Source organism: Pelodiscus sinensis, chromosome 1 (genome assembly GCF_049634645.1).
Source record: "Pelodiscus sinensis isolate JC-2024 chromosome 1, ASM4963464v1, whole genome shotgun sequence".
NCBI lineage: Eukaryota > Metazoa > Chordata > Testudines > Trionychidae > Pelodiscus > Pelodiscus sinensis.
Window position 1 is genome coordinate 264,706,444 of NC_134711.1, and position 24,955 is coordinate 264,731,398.

At 41.4% G+C, this 24,955-nt stretch overlaps 1 protein-coding gene across 4 annotated transcripts in view; it reads left to right on the forward strand.

The window, feature by feature from the left end:
- RBM26 (RNA binding motif protein 26) overlaps positions 1–24,955 on the forward strand; it is a 101,695-nt gene that overhangs the window by 67,211 nt on the left and 9,529 nt on the right. For 3 of the 4 annotated variants that reach the window (XM_075918836.1, XM_075918835.1, XM_075918837.1), the window contains 3 exons: positions 10,942–11,151; positions 15,695–15,781; positions 21,526–21,639. In XM_075918836.1, the coding sequence (XP_075774951.1) occupies positions 10,942–11,151; positions 15,695–15,781; positions 21,526–21,639 (411 nt within the window). Of the gene's footprint in view, positions 1–10,941; positions 11,152–15,694; positions 15,782–21,525; positions 21,640–24,955 lie in introns of those variants that run through there. The other variant, XR_012900594.1, reaches the window with a different exon arrangement.

The following is a 24,955-nucleotide window of genomic DNA, read 5'->3' on the forward strand; positions in this document are numbered from 1 at the left end:
GTTTGGATTTATAAGCACGACGATTGGAATTTCTAGAAAGGGAAATTACACATTTTGTAGAGTAAATTGGTATGAATGGTTCTGAAGTCTTTGCTTACTCACAATACTATGACTAACAATACTATGACTGTATATGAGGAAACAAGGAACACATTGTCTCTTTTGCTCAGCAGTGATACTTTAGGATTGATGCATTAGAGTTAGATTGCAGGGGGTCAGACTAGATTGCAGGGGGTCAGACTAGATGATCATAATGGTCCCTTGTGACCTTAAAGTCTGTGAGTTCAGATTTATCTAACAGCCCTCAAGTTATCAGGGAAAGGCACTCTTTTATAGGCTGAGTCTCGAGCAGTATTGCAATCTCTAAACCAGTTGGTAGTATAGTCTTTACTAAGAAAGTGGGGTGATTGGTAAATAGACTGGGGCTTCAAGGACCACTCAATATGTATCCTGTTGCATAGTTTAAGTGAAGAGAGATCCAGATTTCCTGAAGGTTATCTTCCTGTATGATATGCATCAGCGCTTTCTATAAAGCTTATCTTCTATTTCCATTCCCTATATCCGCAAGGAGTACAACACCCTGGGGACCTGAGTGGTCACCAGTTATGTAGTTTGACCAACCAGGTAAGGTCAGAGCTCCCCACCCACCTGTAGGCTTTGCTTTCAGCTGCAGCTGAGCTCCGTCACCAGACCAGCTGTCTCCAGCCCTTCATGGCATCTGCCCAATCCCGGGGAACGGCCCTACTGCCTCCAGGTCTGGCTGCACTCCCCACTTCCAGCTCCGGCTGGGTCTGCCTCCCCACTGCACTAGCCAGGTCTATGATCTTGGCTTTTTAGCCCTGCTGCCTCCAGCGTCGGCTAGGGCTGCACTCCCCACTGCCAGCTCAGCCCAGGCTGTGCTGCTGAACCTGGCCTGACAGGGCTTGGTACAGCAGGACCACCGATGTTACAAGACCAGAGAGTTCCAGATTTTAGAGGTTCAGCCTGTATTAACAAAGAGAGGGAGCAAGCTTATACTTGACTGAATTCTTTGGCTGTATCAATTCTGGTTATTCTGATTTTCTGGGCCTCTTATCAGTCTCTAAATCTCTCTGTGTTTCTGCATCTTCTGTCTAAGAATAAGGTCAAATTCTCTGTTATCAGGTTGCTTGGATCATCGTGCCTTTTTAGAAATGAATGTGGTCTGAGGAAGTGTGTAATGGGTCCACCTGCTGGTGAGCGCCCCGCTGTGGTTAATCGGCACCGTGCAAGGTCCTTGCCTGGTTGTCCAGTCGCCTTCAAAGTCCTGAAACCAGGGCCTGACTAGCCCTGTCTACAGTGCTAGTGAGACTCTGTAGTGCTCTTGTGGCCAGTCTTCGACATCTGCATCTTAAAAGGCTTTGGATCAGGCCCTGAAATTGGAAGTTATGATTGCTGAGTTCTTTTTCATCAATTTAATTTTATCAGCTTAGTGGAGAAAAATCAATTAATCATTCAGGGCGGTGCTTCTCTGATTGATTGCAGGGGAGATTGTCAATTTTGGAACCTGATGACCCAAAGTAGATGGGCTGGAGTCAAGTTTCTGTTGCCTCTCTTTGCTCCAGCCCATCTGGAACACGGCGCAGTGAGGCTGTCTCTTCTGGGAGAGCCTCGGTGAGATGAATGCTGTGGCCAGCTGGCTGGGCCACGTGACAGTGGGTGGCTGCCTCTCTTTGCTCCAGCTGGAGCCAGGGTGTGGTGAAGCAGTCCCTGCTGGGTTCCAGCTCCAACAGACCTTACTGACTACCATGCACAAATAAATCACGAAAAATTTAAATTTTAAATCCAATCAGCTTTAAAAAGCTGTCTTCAGTCTGACCCTGACAATACTGTCACCACACTGTACCAAAACACAAATACCCCAAATTTGGTAGAAAGTGCTATCTTACTTTTTATTTTAGCTATACATCCCTGGCTGGCGATAATATGAGTGACGAACCTGGCACACCTAAGAAATCGAAAATGTACAACTTCCACATGGAATGGGAAAATTAATTTCTGTTTGCAAATGTGAAAGATAAGAGTGTAAGCCTTATATGTCGTCGGTTTATCACTAAGTAAAAGGGATAATTTGAAGTGATACCACACAACAATCCATAGTACATTCAAAGACCATTTTCCCTTGAACAGCATGCTTCGTACAAAGAAAATTAACAAATTGAAGGCCATTTTGAAAGCTCAACAGTCATTTTTTAAACTAGCAGCAAAAGGCAAGGCCTGCACAGAAGCATCATTTCACATTTGCCATATGCTGGCAAAACACAAGAAATCATTCACAGATGGCAAAGTAATTAAAGAAACAATGACTGTGGCCTCTGACTCTTTATTCAAAGATTTTAAAAACAAAGAAGAAATAATGACAGCAGTTCCAAGCATGTCATTTGGTACTTCCATAGTAGCATGACAAGTGAGATCTTTGTCTGAAGACGTCTGTCAACAACTACAGCAGGACCTGAAGGACTGCAAATGCTTCTCGCTGCTGTTCGATGAATCTGTCAACATGACCAACAAAACCCAGCTGATTGTTTTTGTGTGTGTGATTTTTAAGTATATGACAGCTAAAGAGGGTCTTCTCACCCTTTTGCCTCTTAAAGAGAACAAGAAGTGAGGATATGTATCACACTATAATCCACCAGCAAGTATTAGCAAGTAAAGTTATAGACTTCTGTCATGTAATGAAAGTTAAGATTTTAACCTCGATTTGAGCATGACCCTTTTAACATCACTTCTTTAAATCCTTACTCGACCAACTCGATGCTGCCTACGGTGAATAATCCTCCATGCTAATGTGAAGTGGTTAAGTCGAGGGAAAGTCCTGCAAAGATTTTTACATCTGATGCCTGAAATCAACACTTTTCTTAAATCAAGGAATGGAGTGTGCAGTGAGCTGTCAGACAGTGCATGGTTGCTAGACTTCAGGTTCCTAACACACACAACATCAAAACTGAACAAGCTGAGATGTGAACTGCAGGGAAAGGACAGACTTAGCACATATGGTCAGTGCTGTGAATGTGTTGAAATTGAATCTGGGCCTGCGGTTTTCCCAATTTAAGAATAAAATTCTGCATCACTTCCGGAGTCTGGAGAGAATACTGGAAGAAATCAGAGACACAAATGGTTCCACCCAGAAAACTTCTGTGCACATCTGAGGAAATTAGCAGAGGAATTCAGAGGTGATTTCAGGAATTAAATGTGATGAAACAAATCGTCATTTTTGTCTTGAATCCATTCCTTCAAGTAGAAGACATTGGCAGGTTGGCTACCAAATTCCATCAGGTGTTAGATTCACAAAGCAGTGAGTTGATATTGAGATAATTACTATGTGAAATGATATTGAACTGAAAGTCAGAGCAAAGGACAGGGATTTTTGGAGACTTGTAAACAGAGAAAAATACCTGCTTCTGTCATCATATGCTTTCAAAGTGAAGGCTTATTTTGGCTCCACATGCCTCTGTGAGGCAACATTCTCCCATATGAAGGTAATCAAATCCAAGCATCACATCTATGTGCCAGATGCCCATCTGACGGACTATATATGACTAGCAATCTCAAACTACAACCCAGACTTCAAGGCACTGGCAGCTAATGTTCTGTTATAGGTGTCACACTGAGACTTGGTGAATAGAGAACAAAATGTATAATTATAAATACTTGATTTAAGATTTGCGCAGTATAAATTCAACATATTTTATTACTGTATATACATAATTTTAGATGTAGCTAGCATAAATTAAAAAATAGACTGTTTATCTACAAGATTATCTTAAGGTGATCTTGGGCTGAGAAGTTGATGACCACTGATCTAGGAAAACTGAAGAAATGGTCTGAGATAGGATGAAGTTTATTATGGATAAATGCTAAGTACTCCACTTAGGAGGGAACAACCAGTTGCACACACACAGAATGGGAAGTGACTGTCTAGGAAGGAATACTGCTGAAAGGGATCTAAGGGAAATAGTGGATCAGATGCTAAATATGAGCCAACAGTGTGACACTGTTGCAAGAAAAGCAAATGTGGTTCTGGGATGCATTAACAGGAATGTTGTGAGCAAGACACAAGAAGTCATTCTTCCCTTCTTCCACAGCTGAAGTACTGTGTCCATGTCTGGGCACTACATTTCAAGAAAGATGTGGAGCAATTGGAGAAGGTCCAGAGAAGAGAAACAACAATGATTAAAGGTCTAGATGAGGGAATACTGAAAGCATTTGGCTTTTTTAGTTTGAAAAAGAGAAGACTGAGAGGGGACATGATCAGTGTTCCCTCTAAGCTGCTTGGCAGCACAGATTCACAGGATTTGTATCAGCCCTGCCTAGTCAGTCAGCTCCATGCAGGAGCCCTGAGCCTCTGACTAGGCAGGGCTGATTTATCACCTGTGAATCTGTGCTGCCATGCAGCTTAGAGGGAACACTGATCATGTCCCCTCTCAGTCTTCTCATTTTCAAACTAAACAAGCCAAATGCTTTCAGTCTTCCCTCATAGGTTATGTTTTCTAGACTGGGACAGGGCACTTGCCCTGCACTGGCCCTTTAAGGGCAAACCCCAGCCCTGAGCAAGGGCTGAGAGTAAAGCCCCAGCTGAGGCAGGTCTTGGCAATTAGGGCCCAGCTGGGTGCTGTATAATGAAGGACTCCTGGAGGGAGTGGGAGAACTGACTGTGGCTCTGGACAGAGAGTAGCAGGGACCTAACTGCTGGGGAAGCAGGAGGCTTCCTGGTGGGGCAGCAAGTCCACCCCACCCCTGGAAGGGGATGCAGAGAGACCGGAGAGGGCACTGCTGGAGGGCAGTGTCTGGAGGAGGACGCTGTGACCAAGGAGAAATGCAGGGAGACACCACCTAGAGAGAGGCGTCCAGCGAGGGAAGAGAGCTAATTCACAGGGCGGACGGCTGGGGGCACCAGGCTGGAGAGTCAGCCCGTGACATAGACCTTTAATCATTTTTGTTGCTCTTCTTTGGATCTTCTCTAAGCTGTCATACAGCTTAGAGGGAATGTTGGACATGGTAGCTGTTTTCAAGAACCGAAGAGGGTGTTAAAAGGAGGAGGGAGAGAAATTGCTCTTCTGACCTCAGATGATAGGACAAGAAGCGATGGGCTTAAATTGTAGCAAGAGACGTTTAGATTGGACACTAGGAAAAACTTCCCAACTGTCAGGATGGTTAAACACTGCAATAAATTGCCCAGGGAGATTGTGGAATCGCCATCTTTGGAGATATTTAAGAGCAGGTTAGATCAACATCGATCAGGGTTGGGCAAAGGGGCCTCGGAGGGCTGGATCTGGCCCGAGGCCACCCTGCCGCTCCCACATCCCCAGGCTAATTGAGAGACAAAGTCTCTTCTCCTTTCCAGGGGCGGGAGGAGACTTCGCATGCTTCCCCCACCTGCAGGCCAGTTAGGGCTGGAGGGAGCACGGGAAATCTCCTCACACCGCCGGGGTGCACGGCACTTAGAAGGAACTGCCAGCTATTCTTTCTAGGTGCTGTGCACAAGACTTCACACACTTCCCCACCCCTGGCCAGTCAGGGTCTGTGATTGGGGGAGCACTCAAAGTCTCTGGCCTCGTCTCTTCTGGAGCTGCCCGTGACCACTTCTGAAATTCATGAAGTGCCCCCCCCCCCCTCCTTGAAAAATCATTGCCCACTGCTGATCTAGATGGTGCTTGGTCCTGCCATAAGGGCAGGGGACTGGACTTGATGACCTCTCAAGATCCTTCCAGTTTTCATAGTGTCTGATTCTATCTTCCATTGGTGTGGAGGGGGCACCACTTGAGGCTGCAATGGCAGCAGTTGCTAATAAAAACAGACTGATGTCCCAGTAGATTTACTACCAAAAGGGAAGGGAAAAGATACATTAAAAAAATTACTTGCCTTACTCCCATAAAAACTGTTGGTAAAATATGCTTATTGATGCTTCAGCTTTGAAGCACCTCTGCACATATTAGCCTCCACACCCAGCCATAGTGACCGAGCTTATTAGGGCCGAGTGGTTTGGAGGGAATTTCAATTGTATGAAACATTACAATTTCAGTCTCTACTCTATGAACACAGGTATAGGGAAATTGCACTAAATATTGTGATAATCCAGAGATAAATGCCTGTTTTTATTAGAACAAAAGGAAAACTGTGTAGCACTTTAAAGACTAACAAGATGGTTTAATAGGTGATGAGCTTTCATGGGCCAGTGGGTCTGGCCCATGAAAGCTCATCACCTATTAAACCATCTTGTTAGTTTTTAAAGTGCTACACAGTTTTTCTTTTTGTTTTAGTAAGATCAGACTACCTCAGCTACCTCTCTTATTGTTTTTATTAGAAAAGCAGAGCAAATTGTGATATTTTGCTGGTGTCTAGAATATCCTGCCTGTTAATGAGGCGCTAATAAAAACTTGCCAAGACTCTTGAACTGATAGCGAAGAGGTTTGATGAATGTTTTTAGGTCCCTGTTTAGGCTTATGAGCAATTTTATTTACATTTCACCTTGTGCTTCCTGGTAATCACAACTCACATAAATGCTGGTTCCCAAGTCATTTGCTCACTGTACCAAAAGAAAAAACACTAATGAAACTAGCAGGAAAATATAGTCCTACTTGAATTTATAGTTGTACATATCTAACCACTAGCTCCGTCTATTTAAATATGAGTATATATAGAGGGACTCCATGAGTAAACTAGTGGGCAGACTTCTGGATGCATTCAGGGCTCTTGTTCCTAAAAACTGTTTCACGATGGTATGAAGAGATTTGATTTGGCCTCAGAACCTGGGCATTTCTGCAGAAGTGCAAGAGATCATTGCATATTCCTCAATGGGCAAGTCCTCAGTCTTTTTGACAGATAAGAGTGGAAATTAGGTCTAACATAGCCTTAAGGACTCACTTGACAGACAGTTCAATAGGGATCTATATGGCAGACCCCTGAATGAAGCAATATAGACCACAGCAACAACTATGGCAACATTTCTACCAACCCAGATATTCTGCCAAAAAGCATCTCACATCATAAAGGAGGAGGTGACTTATGATAATATGCTTCTTAGTAATTGACTAAACAGCAGTTAGCAGGATTGAAGCAGTCCATTTAACTGCCAGCAAGATAGAAACATACCAGTAATATAAGGTCTGTCTTTTTCTTCCCTTTCCTTTTGGGGACAAATTGAGCAATTTTCTTGGTGCTTGGAAATCCATTACCTCACAACACTGACTCCTAAGTATTAGGGGGCAGGGAGTTTATCTACACAAATACTTACTTTACAGTAAACGGGGTTGTAACCCCACCCCTCGCTATCCTGCTAGGCTGTAAGTGTTGATGTGGTTCCTATTGCCATGCATTAAAAGTTTTACAGTACATGTTAATCTGTTCTTGTATCAAAGCAAAATAGATTGGCTTGTTCAGGGGAGATTTATATGTCAGCACTATGAGCTACGTGTTCATGTAGACAAGTCCCAGTGACACAGTCCAGTTGAAGTCTCTCTTCAGGGACAAACTTGTTTCACATATCCTCCTTCGCAGTAATTGTCCTATTTCTACATCCTAATAGCTGTTGAGGTCCAAGATATTTTTTTCATGTGGCAAATGAACCAGACCACAGAAAGTCTCTGTGACTTTTGATTTTGGACCAACTTTTCTAATGTACTGTCCTTCCGTTTGCCCCAAGAAAAAACATGTGGCATGGCACCTCAGGAGGCTGGACATCAAGTTAGTCACCTATCTGGACAGTAAGTTGGTCTGCAGCAGTTCTAGGCATCAGATGGAAATCAGCATTTTGCAGATTCAATCTTTATTTGTTCAGCAGGACCTGTTAAAAAACCAAAACAAGTTACTTTCCATTTCCATTCAAATAATCTAGTTTACTGTGTGGCGGAAGGAGGAAATGTTGATTTTATAATGGCAATGGCATGCCTGCCTCACAACACATTTCAAGTCATCCTGGGCCTGTGCAGGAGTCTACAATCTTACCCCAACACATCAATGACATCTTGTATGAGACTTGGAGTACACCACATCCTGTACTGACTTGGCATTGTAGACTTTCTCAGATGTTAACAGTGTTGGCTGTTGTTTGTTTAACCCCCAACCAATCATCTGTTGGACATGATAGCTGGCATAACTTCTAGGATGCTTACCTTACTGAAGAGGTGGAAGAATCCCACTAGTGATTATAGAGCAGTGCTGTTCTCTTCAATTCCTTTTCCATCCATGACTTGAGCTACTGATGCTTCCCTCTTAGAGTAAGGATCTCATTGGAAGCCTCAAACATAAAGGCTACATCTACACTGTCCAGATGAATATTGCCATGCCTCATTTGCATACTTAATGAGCCACCATTTTGCGCAAGAAGGAGCAGGGTAGTCTAGGTTTTTTTCTTGCACAAAAATGGTGGCTCATTAAGTATGCAAATGAGGAACGGCAAGATTCATTGCTGCATCTCATTTCCATATGTTCTTGCGCAAGACTGGCCAGTGTAGACGTAACCAAATTGTATGTCAAAGAAAGAAACATCACTTCTCATCTATATATTAGAGCTATGACCCGTACACAAAGCTTTTCAAGTCTTCCTATCTTGAATCAAAGCATACACTATCCAACTCCTGCAAGATGAGACGACATGGATGAGTATGTCAAGAGGCAAGGAAGTTACATATCCATACTGTTGTATGTTACTCCTGCATCCAGAATAAAATCACTCTGTCAGCATTTCACCTGGAGCTCAGAATGTCCTAGCAGACCACCTCACTGGGACTTTTCAGGAGGATCACAACTGGCCATGAGAGGCGTAACATACTCAGATTTAATTTTTGCAAGTATTCGATTATCCATATGGACCAGTTCACAAAAATACAGAACAGAAAGAGCCTTCAGCTCTGTTTTAGAGGAAGTCTGAGTCCATATGCTTTCACGTGATTTCCTCCTTCATTGGAAATCAACTCTGAAGTATGCAGTTCCTCAAGTACCACTCCTACTCAAAATGAAACAGAATTGGGTAGAGGTAGCCCATATTTGATTGAGGCAATATATTTTTTCCCATATCTACACAGACTCTCTGTACAATCACTATTAACAACCAAATCCAGGCAGAGATCATATGACAGCTTATCTAGACAACAGGGAAAAGAGTTGGTCTAACGTAGTCCAAAATATTATTTTGACCAGCTGTAAACTGTCTATTGGGGGAGCTTACTTCTTTAAATTGAGTTTTCTCATGTTGAGCAGAGGCTCATAACCACTTTCCCTCAGAAATATACAGGAATTTTTGGATTACCTTCTTCATCTTAAAGAATCTGACCTGTCTGTTAGTTCATTAAGAGAACATTTAACTGCTGTCTTCACTGACCATCCTCCTATACATGTCTTTGGAATTCTCTGACTCTTGGTGGTTCAATATTTGAAGGAGGTAAACAGAATGTATTCCTCTTCCTCCCGCTCCCCATCTTCCAGTTAAACAATTGATTCCACCTTGATATTTGAGCCTTGTATTGACAGTTTTTAATGGGACCGCTGAGCCTTTAACAGCCTGCCTGTTAACCTACCGGTCAGCCAGTTTCTTTCTTGGTGGCTGTTACATGAACAAGAAGAGTAGATGAGCTGCAGGCTTTAATGGTGGGATCACTTGTATACGGTTTCCTTTTAAAGTCTTCATCAGGGTACACCCAGTATTTATTCCAAAAGTGATGTCTAACTTCTACCTTAATCAAGCTTTCCATTTACTGACATTTTTCCCCTAAGCCTCATACTCATAAGACAAGGGAAGGCTCCATATGTTAAACATCTGATGTGTGTTGTCCTTTTATATAGACAGGACTAAATCATTTAGCTAATCTCCATGTCTTTTTGTACAGATAGAATGAAAGGGCAGATGACATCAGCTCAGAGACTTTGTTACTGGATAACAGTTTATAACAAGAAGTTATGATTTAACAAATACTGTATCTCCTTCAAAGGTGTCAACTCATTCCACCACAGCTCAAGCAACTTCCTTTGCCTTCTTGAGAGTTGTGTTTATAGAAGACATCTGTAAGACAACAACCTGGGCATCCGTGCATACTTTTACCAAGTATCATGTGATTATTGCTACCTGTATAGAGGAGGCCCCCGACTCGTGACGCGATTGGTTCCTGGAGAAGCGTCACAAGTCGGGGGCATTGTAACTTGAGCCCTCATTTACAATAGGCGCCATGCGCTGTCGTAAACACAGGTTGAGGATGTAAGAGGTTTTGGGCCCCTTCCGCACTTACAAAAATGGTTGTAAGTGCAGGGAGTGGGGAGAGTCAGAATTCAGGCTGTCGCAAGTAGGGGGCCTCTTGTAATTGACTCAAACTTTGGAAGAACAGTCCTGCAGTCTCTCTTCAGATTCCTTGTCCCAACATCACTTGGGAGCCACCTAAGAGGAATAGATGTACTAGCACTCAATGAAGAAAAAATTATTACTTATCTGCATTGTAAGTGTTGTTCTTCACGATGTGTTGAACATGTCTGTTTCACGACTTTCTCTCCTGCATGTCTGTATTAGATTGTATTCTTCATGATGCTGGTGTGAAGGAGCTCGAGTGTCAGGGCAGCTCCATACCTTTAGCATGAAGCAATAAAGGGTACATGGTGATAGCTGCTGCTACATGGGATTCTCTGTATGAAATACATGGAGTACATTCACATACTTAAGTGAAAGCCATTTGCAGCACATCTCATGTAACCGTTACAATGCAGAGAATGGTTTCTTTTTTTCAAAATCATAAAGGCATTCACAATGCTTTCTGAGGACAAATGTGATTTTAATTTGAAGAGGGTCATCTTAAAAAAAAAAAAAAAAAAACCCTTAGGTCAGTTACTCTTGCTAAGTATAATCTTCAGAATTTGACATTAAGCAAAGGTTGTGATTGGAACAGGATTATATTTTAATTGCATATTAATATGTACATAATACATGTTTAAACTTTTTAGGCTGCCAAACGAGGAATTCTTTCTTCAGGTCGTGGTCGAGGAATTAATGCACGAGGTCGAGGTGCATCACGTAGCAGAGGCAGAGGAATACGAGGTCGGGGTCGTGGAAGAGGGGTTTCAGTTCATGCAGTAGTGGATCATCGACCTAGGGCACTGGAAATTTCTGCATTCACAGAAAGTGACAGAGAAGATCTTCTTCCTCATTTTGCGGTATGTAATAACTTGAGTATTTATTCTCTTTGGATGTAGGTATTTTGAGTTAGTGTAGGGGAAAATTTCTTACGGCTGATTCTGATGAACTAGAATCCAATATTTAATTAACTCCAAGGAATATTAAAGTACAGGCAGTCCCCGACTTACGTGGATCCGACTTACGTCGGATCCCTAGATACGAACGGGGTGAGGCAACTCCCGCACATGCGCAGCAGCATTCCCGGGGCTCACTCACCTGGGTCCTAGGATCCTCCTCCTCCTCGGGCTGGCTCCGACTGGGGTCCTGCAGAGCTGCCGGGCAGAGGAAAAGTGCCTCCCCACGCCCGCTGCCCCCCCCACCCTCTGCCAGCAACAGGCTGCCCCCTCCCCTGAGCAACAGCTTCTCTGCCCCTCCTCCCCTCTATACATGCCCCGGGCTCCCGGAGCGCAGCAGCGTCCCCGGGGCTCGCTCACCTGGGTCCTAGAATCCACCTCCTCCTCCTCTTCAGCTGGCTCCAACTGGCCTCTGCCTGCAGCAGCTGGCCACAGGGACAGGGATCCCACAGAGCTGCCGGGCAGAGGAAAAGTGCCTCCCCACGCCCGCTGCCCCCCACCCCGCGGCCTCGCATCCTGCACGCCTTCCCCCTCCCCCCCTGCCAGCAACAGGCTGCCCCCTCCCCTGAGCAACAGGCTGCGGAACAGCAGACAAAAGCAGCCTCTCCGCCCCTCCTCCCCCTATACATACTGGGCTCCCTGGGCAAACAAAGACTCCACCAAAACAAACAAAGTGCTGGCCTCATTGTGTTAGCAAAAAAAAGGACCCTCCTCCTAGAACCCTGGGTGGTGTGTGGAAATAAAGCTATTAGCTCAAAGCATGGTGCAGAGCTGTTTGGTATTTGATGAGTTACTCCTTTAGTCCTGAGTTTGTCACAGGGACAGAAATAGATGTGAAATTTTCTGAACAGGGGAACAGACAGCAAAACAAACATTAGAGGGGAGTTAACCTTTCCCTATGCTATCCAAAACTAAAAAAAATGTTTGGCTAGAGTTTCCCCTACAATATGTACCAGTTCCGACTTACATACAAATTCAACTTAAGAACAAACCTACAGTCCCTATCTTGTACGTAACCCGGGGACTGCCTGTAGATTCTCTTTTAAAAGAGCATCCTGTTTCTAAACTATGGAAGGTCTTCAGACAAGGTGAGGAAAGGAAAAAAGTGAATTTATCTCAATCTGGTGATATCTTTAGAAACAGCTGAATAACATAATATGCCTGTGCACAAAAAAGCAGCATAGGAGAAAAAGGAAAGAATCAGAAGTGATTCTAACTTGTTTCCTGTTGTTTATGTGGATGCTGTGCACACCGGGGAGAGAATCTGGAGGGTATTTTTTTTTTATCAATTGTCTATTCTTCAGTTCCCTAGCAAGCTACTACTAGAGAGGTAGTAATAGTAAGAAAAATAACTGATAATGTGCTTTTGCCAGAACTGAAGGAGAAAAGAATGAAAAAAATCGTGGACCAATTCTTGAGGTAGTCTAAACCACAGAACACTATAGCTACAAGGAATTCCATAGCTACAATGTCTTGGTTTCAACTGACATCTGTTTTGCAACAAAACAGAGCAAAAATATCCTTTTTTGAGATTCAGTTACTTCAACTTCATTTATGCCTGACAGTCCTGTTCCAGTGAGTTGTGCCCAATTTTTTGGAGTTTTGGAGTTTGACAGTACAGACCAGAACTGTACAACTATTTCAGGATCTTAGTACCTCTCCCAAAACTCTGTCACCAAAATGGCATGCAGGCCGAGCCAGAATTCCTTTAATACAGCCTTTTACTAGCTTCTTAATTTTAGGTCTGCAGTTCAAAATTTGATACTGGGTTTATATTTGTCAGTAGTATGTTACATATGCATACAATGTAGGTGGACTGTAAGTCAAACAAGAGGTAAAAAGCGTCCATGTCTCTTCTCTTCAAGCCTGCAATGAAGGAGAAACATGCTCATTTTGTGAAACGAATTATATATCAGTGTTACAGAACTCTCAAAGATGAGTCCAGACAATTATTTTGAATACAAGATGTATTGAAATTACTTTTTATTATTATTGGAACATTGGCTATTATGGGATCATTGGTAAGACTCTTTAGTCAATATTACATTTAGATTTTCAGTTAAAACAGAGTATTTTAAATCCCTCTTCTAAGCATTAAAACAAATATGAATCAGAATTAATAATGATTATACCACTTTTGGTATTAATATATTGGAAAATTAGCCCTCATATTTAACCTGTGTGCATATGTTAAGGCTGAATATTTGCTGATATTACTGGAGTTGTGGTTATAGTTGGCCTCTAAAGTTTGTTTGATTTTTCTTTTTTAACTAATTCCAACTAATATCTATGAGGAGCTGTGTTTGCCTCTGTTTTTATCATACTTTAAAAAACTCTGCCCCTTTCCTCTGGAGAAACCAGTGAGAGAACTTGAGTGCCAACCCCTCTTACATCAGTGCTATATGTATTGCAAGCAGATGCAAATAATAATTTCACTTAATTTACACTCTGCTAGATTGTATTTTTAACACAGATAAATTGCTGCCTCTCTGTACAGATAGTTTGGGGCAGGAGGAGAGAACTCTGTAGTCTGTAATGAACATATCTTTAAACCGGGGTTTGTCATGTCATTGTTTTACAGAAAAAAGTTACACAAACTGCCAAAGTAAAGGCATGTATTTGAAAAACACCAACTTCAAGGCAGAATAAAAGATGGAAGAAAAGACTTGTTTTGGGCGGTGGTGGGTAAAAATCTATTAGGACTTAAAAATATAAGTGGACATGAGTGCTATTAAAAAAAATAACAAAAAAAACCTTTGCCAGGTCACCTTTAAGATTTTGCCTTCTTCTACGGGGTAGATTAATGTACTGTGTTTAGTGTCTCCTCATCTGGGGACAAAAATAATCTCCTTGTAAAGAGGTGGAGTCTGCATCTGACCGTGGAAACATGCTGTGTGGGCATTGGTTTGTTCACATCTCCTATCACTTGGCTTTTCTCTGTTTTAAAAGATTTAATTGTTGATAGTGTCACCTATAACTAATTTAAATTTCTCTTAATAAAAGTATTTCAGGAATATAGAGAGTTGGAAGGAATTTTCTCCAGTATCAGATTGGCAATTGACTTTGGATGTTTTCTTGCTCCTTAGGCAGCATGGATGTGACTCACTTGTCAATTTCTTTTTGATGTATCTCAATCAGTTCCTTGCCATGGCAGAGATTTTGGGCTTTAGTGTACATTAGGACCCTACTGTGTTCTGCCTGTACACGTAGTAATTTAATCTCACATATATCATAATACTTTGGTCTAATTTTGGTTGTTGAGTGTAATTTGCTGGTGCTAGGCAGCACATGATAATACCTGATTGGAAGAATTAGATTTTTATATGTAAACATAGGTAAACATCAGTTTTACCATATACGTATGAGCCAGTGGAAATTAGGCTAAGGAAGAAAAATACTGATTGAGAATTTGTTTTATGTAAGGATATTGGTTTGTATATTTTTGACAAGCAATGTAGACATTTTGCATTTTAAGCATTATAACAGTTGAATTTTGAACTTCAACAGCCACTCAATAAATAATATTCTGACCTCTGTCCCCCTTTTAGTTCCTGCAAACTGTAACAATTTAATTTGATAACAGTTGGAAGGGGAAAAACCCCTTAAAATCCATCCTTTTGTGCTGCTGAATATTTAAAGGCATATACACTATTTTTAAAAATCCTTACACACACACACATCAATATTATGATATTTTTTTAAAAAATAGTGCATAATCCTTTGGAATTTGGTCATGTAGCCGATGGAGTTCTACATAAGTGTTTATTTTTTTTCGTATGTGTTTGAAACTTTGTTTCAGACCAGAATACTTCCACTTGAGGGAAAATATGGTGAGATCATATTTCACTTGCTCAGCAATTTTTTGTTTTAAGTTTGTCATGTAGTTTGTGTTAGTATGCATATTATCTGCTCTTCTATAAATCCTTGAGCAGGCCTGATATCAGTAATCTGAGACCATATCTAGATGCACACCATCTTCTCAGATTTGATCATTTGAGATGTTTGTGATGGAGCCCCAAGATATGCTTAATTAGGCACCAGCACAGAGCTTTCTTGGTAGATTACCTTCCATTCTAGAACTTGCTGTCACTGAAAATAAGGACGGAATTTGAGTCTTCTCACCTGGAAACATTGTGACTTGAGTCTTCATGCAGACATTTTTCTAAGAGATTGATTGAGTCTCCGGCTCTGATGAAGAAAGAGAGCTATGATTCATGTTTATACGTTACATTAGTATAAGGGAGTCCAAATACTATAGTGTTCAGTGTTTTAGAAGAGAATATAAAAATTATATAGTGTTTCTCACAAAGATAAGTTAACTATTAAGGTCTTTTAAGTGTGCATCATTTCAGGTTCTATATAATTTTCAAGTTAACGTGATCCTTTAATATAGCATTTTTGTAGAAGAGGGACAGTTCAATTAATTTACATTTTCTCTTGTTGAAAGCAATATGGTGAAATTGAAGATTGCCAGATAGATGATTCTTCTCTTCATGCAGTGATTACTTTTAAGACAAGAGCAGAAGCAGAAGCCGTAAGTATATTCTTCATACTTTCATACTTTAAAAAGATCTCATAGTAGCTATACTTAAATTTAATTCAGTTTAAGAATTAAGCGTAATTTCAAAGCAGTTGAAGTTCGTGGTGACTCCTTTTAAGTTATTTATCAAAGAGGCAGCTGACAAACACAGAGGCTTGATTTTAGATGAAATTGAGTAACATATTTTTCAAAAAATCTTCAAACCAGCATATTAGTTGAAATCTTTTAAGAAGAAGGAAATTCTGACCTACTTAAAAGTATAACATATATATTGCATGAGTCAAGACATCCCCCTCAGTGACAAATTCATGAGTTAGTCTTGATTTGACAGGACCCTATCTGTTCATTGTTTCCTATTTTTGCCCACAAGAGTTAGCTCAGATCCAAACAGCCTGATTGTTTTTCACTAGTTTATATCAGAAATGCAGAATCATGAAACAAGTTATAGAATGGATTTTCTTTATGTACTTTTTCCCATGACCCTTATTTTATAGAAATTTGATTTCTTGGGAATTTGTAGGGTAAATCCAGTCCCAGAAGTTTGTTTTGGATATATATAATTGATTTCTTAATTTGACAACATTTCTAAAAAATTATACATATTGTGATTATTGAAATTTAATGTGGGAACGAATGCATTATTCTTTGTTTACCATGCATTCACATTTAATACACTCAGAATATAAAGTTCACTTTAAAATGAAATTATAATGCTTGCTTATGGTACAGGTTGTGCCTCTCTTAACAGGGACTCTAGTGTGGCAACATCCTTGGTCCGATAGGTATAAGGAGGTTGGGCTGCAGAGCAGGAGTGGTAGGGGGAGAGAGAAGTAGCGACTCAACCAGGAGCCCCGTGTTGACAGAGGGAAAGGTGGCACAGCAGGGAGTTCTGGCCCCTGTGTCTGGGTGATAGCAGGAGGCTGGCAGCAGCCGCAGAGCTCTAGGAGCAACAGCTACAGAGCTCTGGCCTCGGCAGAAGCCACAGAGCTCCAACCTGAGCAGCCACAGCCGGGTAGGCAGTGGCTGGGCTGGGCTGGACTGGAATCCTAGCTGGGGGCAACATGGGGCTACATTGGGAGGGACTTCCCCTCGTTCAGCGAATCGTCTTATTTGGGACCCATCAGGTCCCAAGGGTGCCAGATGAGGGAGTAACGCATCAGTATGAAAGTTGTTCATAAATATTACTGTTTTCTAAACATGTAATGAAATTACTAAATGTTAATTTAACTAAATGGGAGGAAGCATGCCAGGGTAGTGCTTTAGGAAACGAGAATCAGGAAAGTAAGGTTCTCCTCTTTGCCACAAATGTTCTGTTTGTACTTGGACTAAGGATGTTAAAATGTGGTTAATTGACTAGTCGATGGAATTTCCGTCGACTAGTCAATAAGCTGGGGCTCTTGTACATTTCAAGGAAGGAATGTGGAACTCACCTACATCCCAGGGCCAGAGGTAAAGCCCACTGACTCCCGTCTGCAAACAGATGCCTGCTTTGATATGCACACTGGTCCCCAGCGGGGGCTCTTGTGCATTTCAAAGCCATGGAGCCCAGGATCAGCAGGGGAATCCCTCAGCTGATTCCAGGCTCCATGCAGCATTTCCCCAGAACCCAGGGTCAGTTGGGGAGTCCCCAACTGACCCTGGGCTCCACGGCAGCTGCCCCTTTAAAATGCTGCCCCTGGCGTTTCAAAAGGGAAGCTGCCGTGGAACCCAGCTGATCCTGGGCTCCCCTCCGCACTGGAACCCGGGATCAACTGGGGACTCCCCAATTGACTCCGGGTTCTGGGGAAATGCTGCACGGAACCCAGGATCAGCTGGGGAGTCCCCAGCTGACCCTGGGCTCCTCTGCTGCTCCTTTGAAATGCGCGGAGGCGGCGTTTTAAAGGAGCAGCCACCGCACAGCTGATCGGCTGCCCCTTTGAAATGGTGGCTTGGGGTTTCAAAGTGGCAGTGCAGCACTACCACTTTGAAATACCCTCCCCCCCATTTTTTGCCTCATAGAGGCAGCAAGGGCAGGGGGAATTGACTACTCGACTAGTAAAAAGACTATCCGATAATCAAATGCTTATTGGATAGTCAATTAATCTTCAACATCCCTAACTTGGACAAGTTCCCTCTGTGCTTCAGTTCCCCAACTGTAAGATGAGGATGATTGTACTTCCTTACCTAGCTGGTGTTGAAGATAAATACATTAAAGACAGAGGCGTTTAGATATTATAATAGAGCTATAGAAATGCATAGGTCTGGTATGTATGTTAGAATGTATAGGAAGCGCACTTAGTGATGACCTATATATTGTAAATATGATTCTATGTAATGGGATCTAATGTTGTTGTTTCAAAAATTTAGGAAATGACCTGTAAAGTAAAAATCAAGTGTTCAAAAGTTAGGAAATGTTCACATTGAGATTGCCAAAAAGACAAATCTAGGGACATATGCATTTTTGAGGTTTTGGGGAATCGCTCAAACCAGTCCAGGTGTGTGCTTACCATCTGTCATATAACTTTCTGTGGTTTAAATACTCACCACGGCATGACTTCAGTAGCCCTTCCAGTTCTGAATCTCTCAAGATCCATCTTCCTCAGGCTCTTAAGTACCAGAGGCTGATTTTTCACATCTTGTTTGTCATTCCCACAGGAATGAAACCTGCGCCCCAGTTGTTGTTTCTCTTTTGGGGACACACTATGCACCATTTGCCCGACATGGGCCCGATTGGGGTAAAAATAAATGTTTATTTAATGGAAAAATCACAGGTTCAAAGATGAAGTTAGAAAGGAAATAAACACTTTCAAGTTGTAGAGAAACTAAACATAGACACAGCCTCATATTTTACATTTACCTATTAGATTAATATCCCTTTTCTAATACAAGTTATTTACTGCTTTTGCTCAGGTTTACAAATTACCCCATAACCCAGGGATGGGCAAAAGGGCCTCCATGGGCTAGATTCAGGCCACCAAGTGGGTTGATCTGGCCCACGGAGGTCCTGCCACCCCCTTGCCAATCAGGGCCTAGGGATGGAGGAGTATGTGGTGCTTAGAGTCAGCCCTGGCAGTTGAATCTCAACTTCCTTGCAGGGTTAGGGCATGGCGAGAGGAGATTTTGCATGTTCCCCTCGTCCCCAAATCCTGGGGGAGAGGAAAGCATGCAGTTTCCTCCCGCCCTGCAAGGGCCTTGACACTTAGTCAACTGCCACCTGCTGCTCAGCTGGTGGATGACCGTAAGTGCAGTGCTCCCTTGCAGGGCGGGGGCAGACTTCACATGCTTCCCCTGCTCCCAGGCCCTGATTGACATGGGGGTGGTGGGGAGAGCGTACAAAGTCTCCTCCCATTGCCAGGGACATAGGTGGCTAGAGGGAACTGCCAGCTGTTCTGAACAGCTGGCGGTTCTGTCCGAGAGATCCGGGGTGAAGACTTCATGTTCTTCCCCACCCGCAGACCAGTTAGGGTCTGTGGGCGGGGAAGCACGGGAGTGTCCTACCCCTACCTCTTCTGGAGTAGGCCAGGGCCACTTAAAATTTTCTGAAATGGCCCCCTGTCAAAAATTATTGCCCATCCCTGCCATAGGCCAAAGGAGAGATCAAGGGTTCAATAAGACATTTTTGAAATTATTCTTCAGCTCTGGAGGGGCTTTCACTTCAAACCTCTTTCCCTTTAGCAGTGTTCAACAGTGGTGTTTTGTTATGTTTTAAATTTCTCAGATTATGGTGAGTTGTAGTGAGGGAAATTCCATCCTTTCTTCATTTTCCCAGACTGGGGTTTTCTTTTCAGTATCAAATTGTTTCAGTGTTTTTGCATTAACTTAATGTCCTGTCACCTGTGCTTTCCTGGAGTGTAAAGTTGCTAGGTGCTTAGAGCTAGCCTTTCCCTGTGTAGCTGACCAACTGCCTGTTGCAAGGTGGAGCTGAATATTATAGTACAGATTATGAGCACAGCTTTATTTCTACACTATAATGTAAACGTATACCATGATCTGTACACGTAGTTCAAAATGATTATCCAGTTCAAGTTTAATCTTTAGACTAGGACCAATAAAAGATCTTGTTATATTTTTATATACAATAACAATATGTACAACCACCTGATTCAGTTGCTTCAGTCAATTGGAATTCAGACACTTTATCACCTTGATGATAAAAATAAATATTGAATAGTTCATTTATTTCATGTCATGCAGCTGTCCACTGAACACAGCAAGGATCCAGTGGGGAAAAAAGTATATCACCGTGTAACAAAAGTCTATATCATAAAGTATACTCACAAGGGAGCCAGATTGTTCACAGCCTTAATTTTGAATGCTTGATTTGGTACTGTTAATGTTCTTTTAACACCGTTTTTATATGTAAGCAATATAAAGTGCATATAATGTTAACTGAACATAAACCCCACCCGTACAGTAAACATTATGAGCCTTTTTCACTGTAAGCTCATATGGCAATATTCTTACATAATGATGGAAAGAAGACATTTGAACTTATTGAAATAGGAATTTGCTGTTGCATAGTTCCCTCCCACATTCACTAAATATAGAACTTTCCAAGACAATCAGATTAATTTCATAATTCAAAAACATGTTGGATTTCAGATTGTTTGGTGCTTGTTAGTAAATCAGGTTTTAAGTGTAGTGATTAGTAATGAAGATTAGTTGCAGAACTAGTTGAATCAAAAAAGCTTTGCAGTTTATTCAGAAGAAAATGTAACTAATAATTTACATTTGACAAAAAAAAAGCTTAAGTTTTATGGTGGTGGACATTATAGTCTGGGAGCGAGTATAGGATTCCCTAGCTGTAAAATGTTGCATTTTTATGTAGCAGTAATTTCTTCAAAAGATTACAAGTTGTTTCTGAACCTAAATGTCATGTATAAGTACTTATAAAAATTCTAGTTGGGTGACATTGTGATGAGACCATGAACAAAAAACTCCTGAGCTGCATTTTAATAGGCATGGAATCTTTTAAATTTATCATAAATTTATATGTACAGATTTAAAATTTATACCTGGGGACTTCAATATCACACAATTCATGTTCAGATGTCATTGAACATGTAATTGTTTCTACATTTCACATTATGCTGTACTTTCAGATTGTACTATAAATCTTTTGTGACCATGACAGTTATTTTGGAATGTTGCTAACGCTGATTTATGCTAGTTCATGTTACTTTAATTTGAACATACTATTTCCAAAGCAGCCACTTAATGCATCTGGTACTTAGAAAGGCATGAATAAAGGCATGAATATCCCATAAGATAAAATTTTTACATTTCAATTACAAAGGTTTGGACAAAGTGGAACATTTTCCAGTAGAATAAGTTATAATCACAAAGTTTAATTTTTGTTACATTGAATCATTTGTATTTGTGGAATGCTTGAGTTCTTGTAGTAAGTGAATTAAATGTTTTTTCAATTTGTACCAATCTTTAAAGGGTGTGAAACACAGATCACAATACAGTAGGGTGTTCATAACAGTGTGCTATCTACATTGTGAATTGATTAATTAGTTGCTAAGCTTATTTTGTTTACTTGCATTTTGATTAACACTACATCTGTACTCTGTAATGGTGTATTTATTAAATTTATGTAATTTTAAACTCTTTAATTGCTCATAGATCAGTTTTATAAATGCATAAAAGTAACTTTTTTTTCCAGTGAATGCTTAGTGTTTGTTTACTTTTGATTTCTGATCAACTGAAAGGGAAATAAAATATTGTGAAACTAACAACTTTCTAACTTGCTTCAGGCTGCTCTTCATGGATGTCGATTCAAAGGACAGGATTTGAAGTTAGCATGGAATAAGCCAGTTACCAATATGTCTGCTGTTGAAACAGAAGAAACTGAACCAGATGAAGAGGAAGTAAGTTAGCCTTTTCTTTTGATTTTTCTGACAAGATGAATAAATATATATTTCTTTCTAAATGTAGACATCATCTGTTGATTTCAAGTCTGTTCCTGTACCACAGAGGTTGGTAACAATCAGCTTGTAACCCGTTAGAGTAATGTATTGGCAGATCATGAGAGAAGTTGCCTGGGCTGAAGGCCACCACTTTTTGCACTCCCATTGGCCAGGAACAGCAAACCGTGGCCACTGGGAACTGTGAGGCCATTCCTGCAGGTGGTCAGCATAAACAAAATATCTCTCCGTTCGCCAGTGGATTTCACTGATGGGCCAAGTGCTGAAGGTTGCCAACTTCTGCTGTGCCGTCTATTTTCTGTCACTTGACATTGAGATGTAGCTTTTAGTTTGATCACCTAATAGATATTTTCTTGTCTGTACTACTATTAAGCTAGCCTTCTCCATACTGCCATTGCTATTGTTCATTTAAGTCAGTCATGGGCAACCATGAATAGTGAGTGGCCTTTCATCTCAGTGGGCCTGACACAGCTCCATCCCCCAACCTGACACTATGCGTAATTCCCAAAGACAATGTATTCAATCTCAGTCCTGAGATTAAAAAAAAAAAAGACACAAAACCCAAGACTGGTTCTTTGCTGCCACCACCCAAGTGATTCCAAGAAAATCAGGGAAGAGATCACTTTCCCTGCCCCCAACCTCCGCTTTGCTTGGAGTTGGGAAAAACAGAGGGAATCCACAGACAACAATGGACTTTGTCCTTGTAACTAGTTACTTAGTCCTAAGGACACAACAATCAACCAATACCGGTTAATTAGAATAAAAAGAAAACTTTTATTATTAAAAGATACCTATTGCTGGAAGCATAGAAAATTGGCTAGGTGGAAAATAGCCACAATTTGAGATCGTCAGTCGCTTGCTCTCTGTCTGTGTGTCTCTGTCTCCGACTCTGTCTCAGGGAAATTCCCTGAGCTGTAAGCCTTAGTTATAATAGAGAAAAACAATTAGCTAGCTGAGATATGATTTCCAAACAAGGAAAAGAATAAACCCTGACTGTCTGAACTTTTCCCTATTTACACATTTCAATAAGTCAGTTCTTCGAGACAGAACACATCTCCTGTCTCCCTCAATACCTGGAGAAAACTGCTCTCAAACAAAGGAAAGAGAGAGAGAGAGAGAGGAAAAAACCATCTTTTCCTGTTTGAAATTCCTACCTGCATTGTTATTGGCTGATTGCCCTACTGATTACCCTAGCTGACACCTTTCCTAAGTACCTGAGTTAACCACTTAGTCACTGGGTGCTGGTCAGCACCCCTTCTGATCATGACAGGGCTTCAACAGCCCGGGGCCCATTGGGGCTCCATCTGAGGCCCATGGGACCCTCTGTGTGCTCCCCTTCCTCCACACACTTCTCGTGCACTGGGGCACTGGAACCCCACATGTCCTCCTCCTCCTCCTCCCTCCCAGCACTTTTGGAGTGCCATTGCACTTTCTACAGTGGAACAGCTAATTTATGAGTTTCTAACTTTGGGAGGGAGAAGGAGTGGGAACAGAAAGCATATCAGCGGAATCCTGGTGCTCCGAAAGTGCAGGGGGAGGGGGAGTAGGAAATGCAGGGGGGTCCAGTGCCCTAGTGCACAAGAGGGGCAGACAGGGGTGTCACAGGTTGCTAGTCACTGGTTTAAATCCTCCATCCTCTTCTATCAGGAGTAATGTCTTTCACAGCAAAGAACAAAATGTTGATGCTTTATTTAGGAATTTATCAAAACAGCACTGTTGCATACAAACATTCAGGGGAACTCATGGTTCATGCTCAAGACAATAATTGGAGATAATTATAAGCCACCTGAATTATGAAGTAATCTCTTTTTGCATTTCTTGGCTTTCTAGAATTTTGATTTTTTTTTAAGCTTTACTTTATTTTTTTCCTTCAAATTAGGTCTGTTTCAACATTCCACCAGCTCAGTTATTTTTGTCTTAGATCTTTCCCATTTCTGTTTTTAAATATTCTGATACATTATAACTAAAAAGTATAATGTGAGACTTGACTAATGTCTTTCCTCCAAAACTGATTTGTTGTGGAGAGCTACTAGAATTTTGCTTCCTGTAAAGGTGCAGTTTTTTTTTCTTATATATTTTTTTTTAACCTACTTTGTGACTGGTAGGGAAAAAAAGTTGAGACCAGCTAGCTACATGTTGGTGTTTTCCTGTGAACATAATTCACAAACTGTTGGAAAGCTTAGTGAATGGGTGAGATTTCTCTAACTTATCATCGTCAAAAGTAGAGAAGGTGTGATGCAGGATATTCATTTTCCTGGGACTGAACTAACAACTTGGAAGTTAATTTTTGGTGATCCTTTGCATTGGTCAAGGTTGTTCCCCACTCTGGCACTTCAAGTATAAAAGGTGGGAGCCCGCAAAAGACCTTGAAATATTTTGCCACTAAAGGCTTCTGTTTAAAACTACCCAAGGCCACGGATTCCCTGACCTTGGATGGACGGTGGCACCATGCAAATGCAAAAAACCCCTTTAAGTCAGGAAGTTGCTCTTGAGAACTTCTCCCTGTGGGGTAACCCTGAGCACTTAACTCCCCTTTAGGAGAGTTTGAAAATAAACTGTAATATCTTAATAGGTGACCATCAGTTTAGCCATATGGACACAGGAATTAGATTGTAGACTTAAAAAGGTGATTTTATTAACAAAACAAAAAAGATATATTTGGTAAATCATACTTGCTTGCTAGGTGTTACAGAGCAACTAAAAAAAGTTAAAGTATAGAGAATTGCTTCTCTGGGATTCACTTTCAGTTACACTGTACAGAGACGTTAAGTAGATGAGTTTAACCAAACTAAATACAAAGAAAATAACCTGACCCACTTACATAACCTTTATTCCAGGGTTCAGTCTTTCCTTAGGCATAGATATCACTAAAAAAATGCATGCCTTTATTCTTGGTTCAGTCCATCTTTCTCTCCCCAGCTCCTGCTCTAAACTCACACACAAAGGGAAAATTGAAACAGGCAAAATCTATTTCATTTAAAAAATCTTTCCCTCTTTTCCCATTGGCTCTCCTGGCTCCCTGTCAGCACTTTCTGGCTACCCTCTATTCTGGGTTTAACCCTTTAGTTACTGAATGCCAGGATGTTTAGAAAAGGGTAGTACCCCTTAGGGATGTAATAGTGTAGCCAGCTAAACAGTTAACTGATAAGTGGATGCTTATTTGTTAATGCTACTGGCTTCACACAGCCTCCCAATTCCCCGGGCTTTGCCAGTAAATTTTTTAGTGGACTGGCCAGTACCGTGGTTCAGTCCTAGCTTG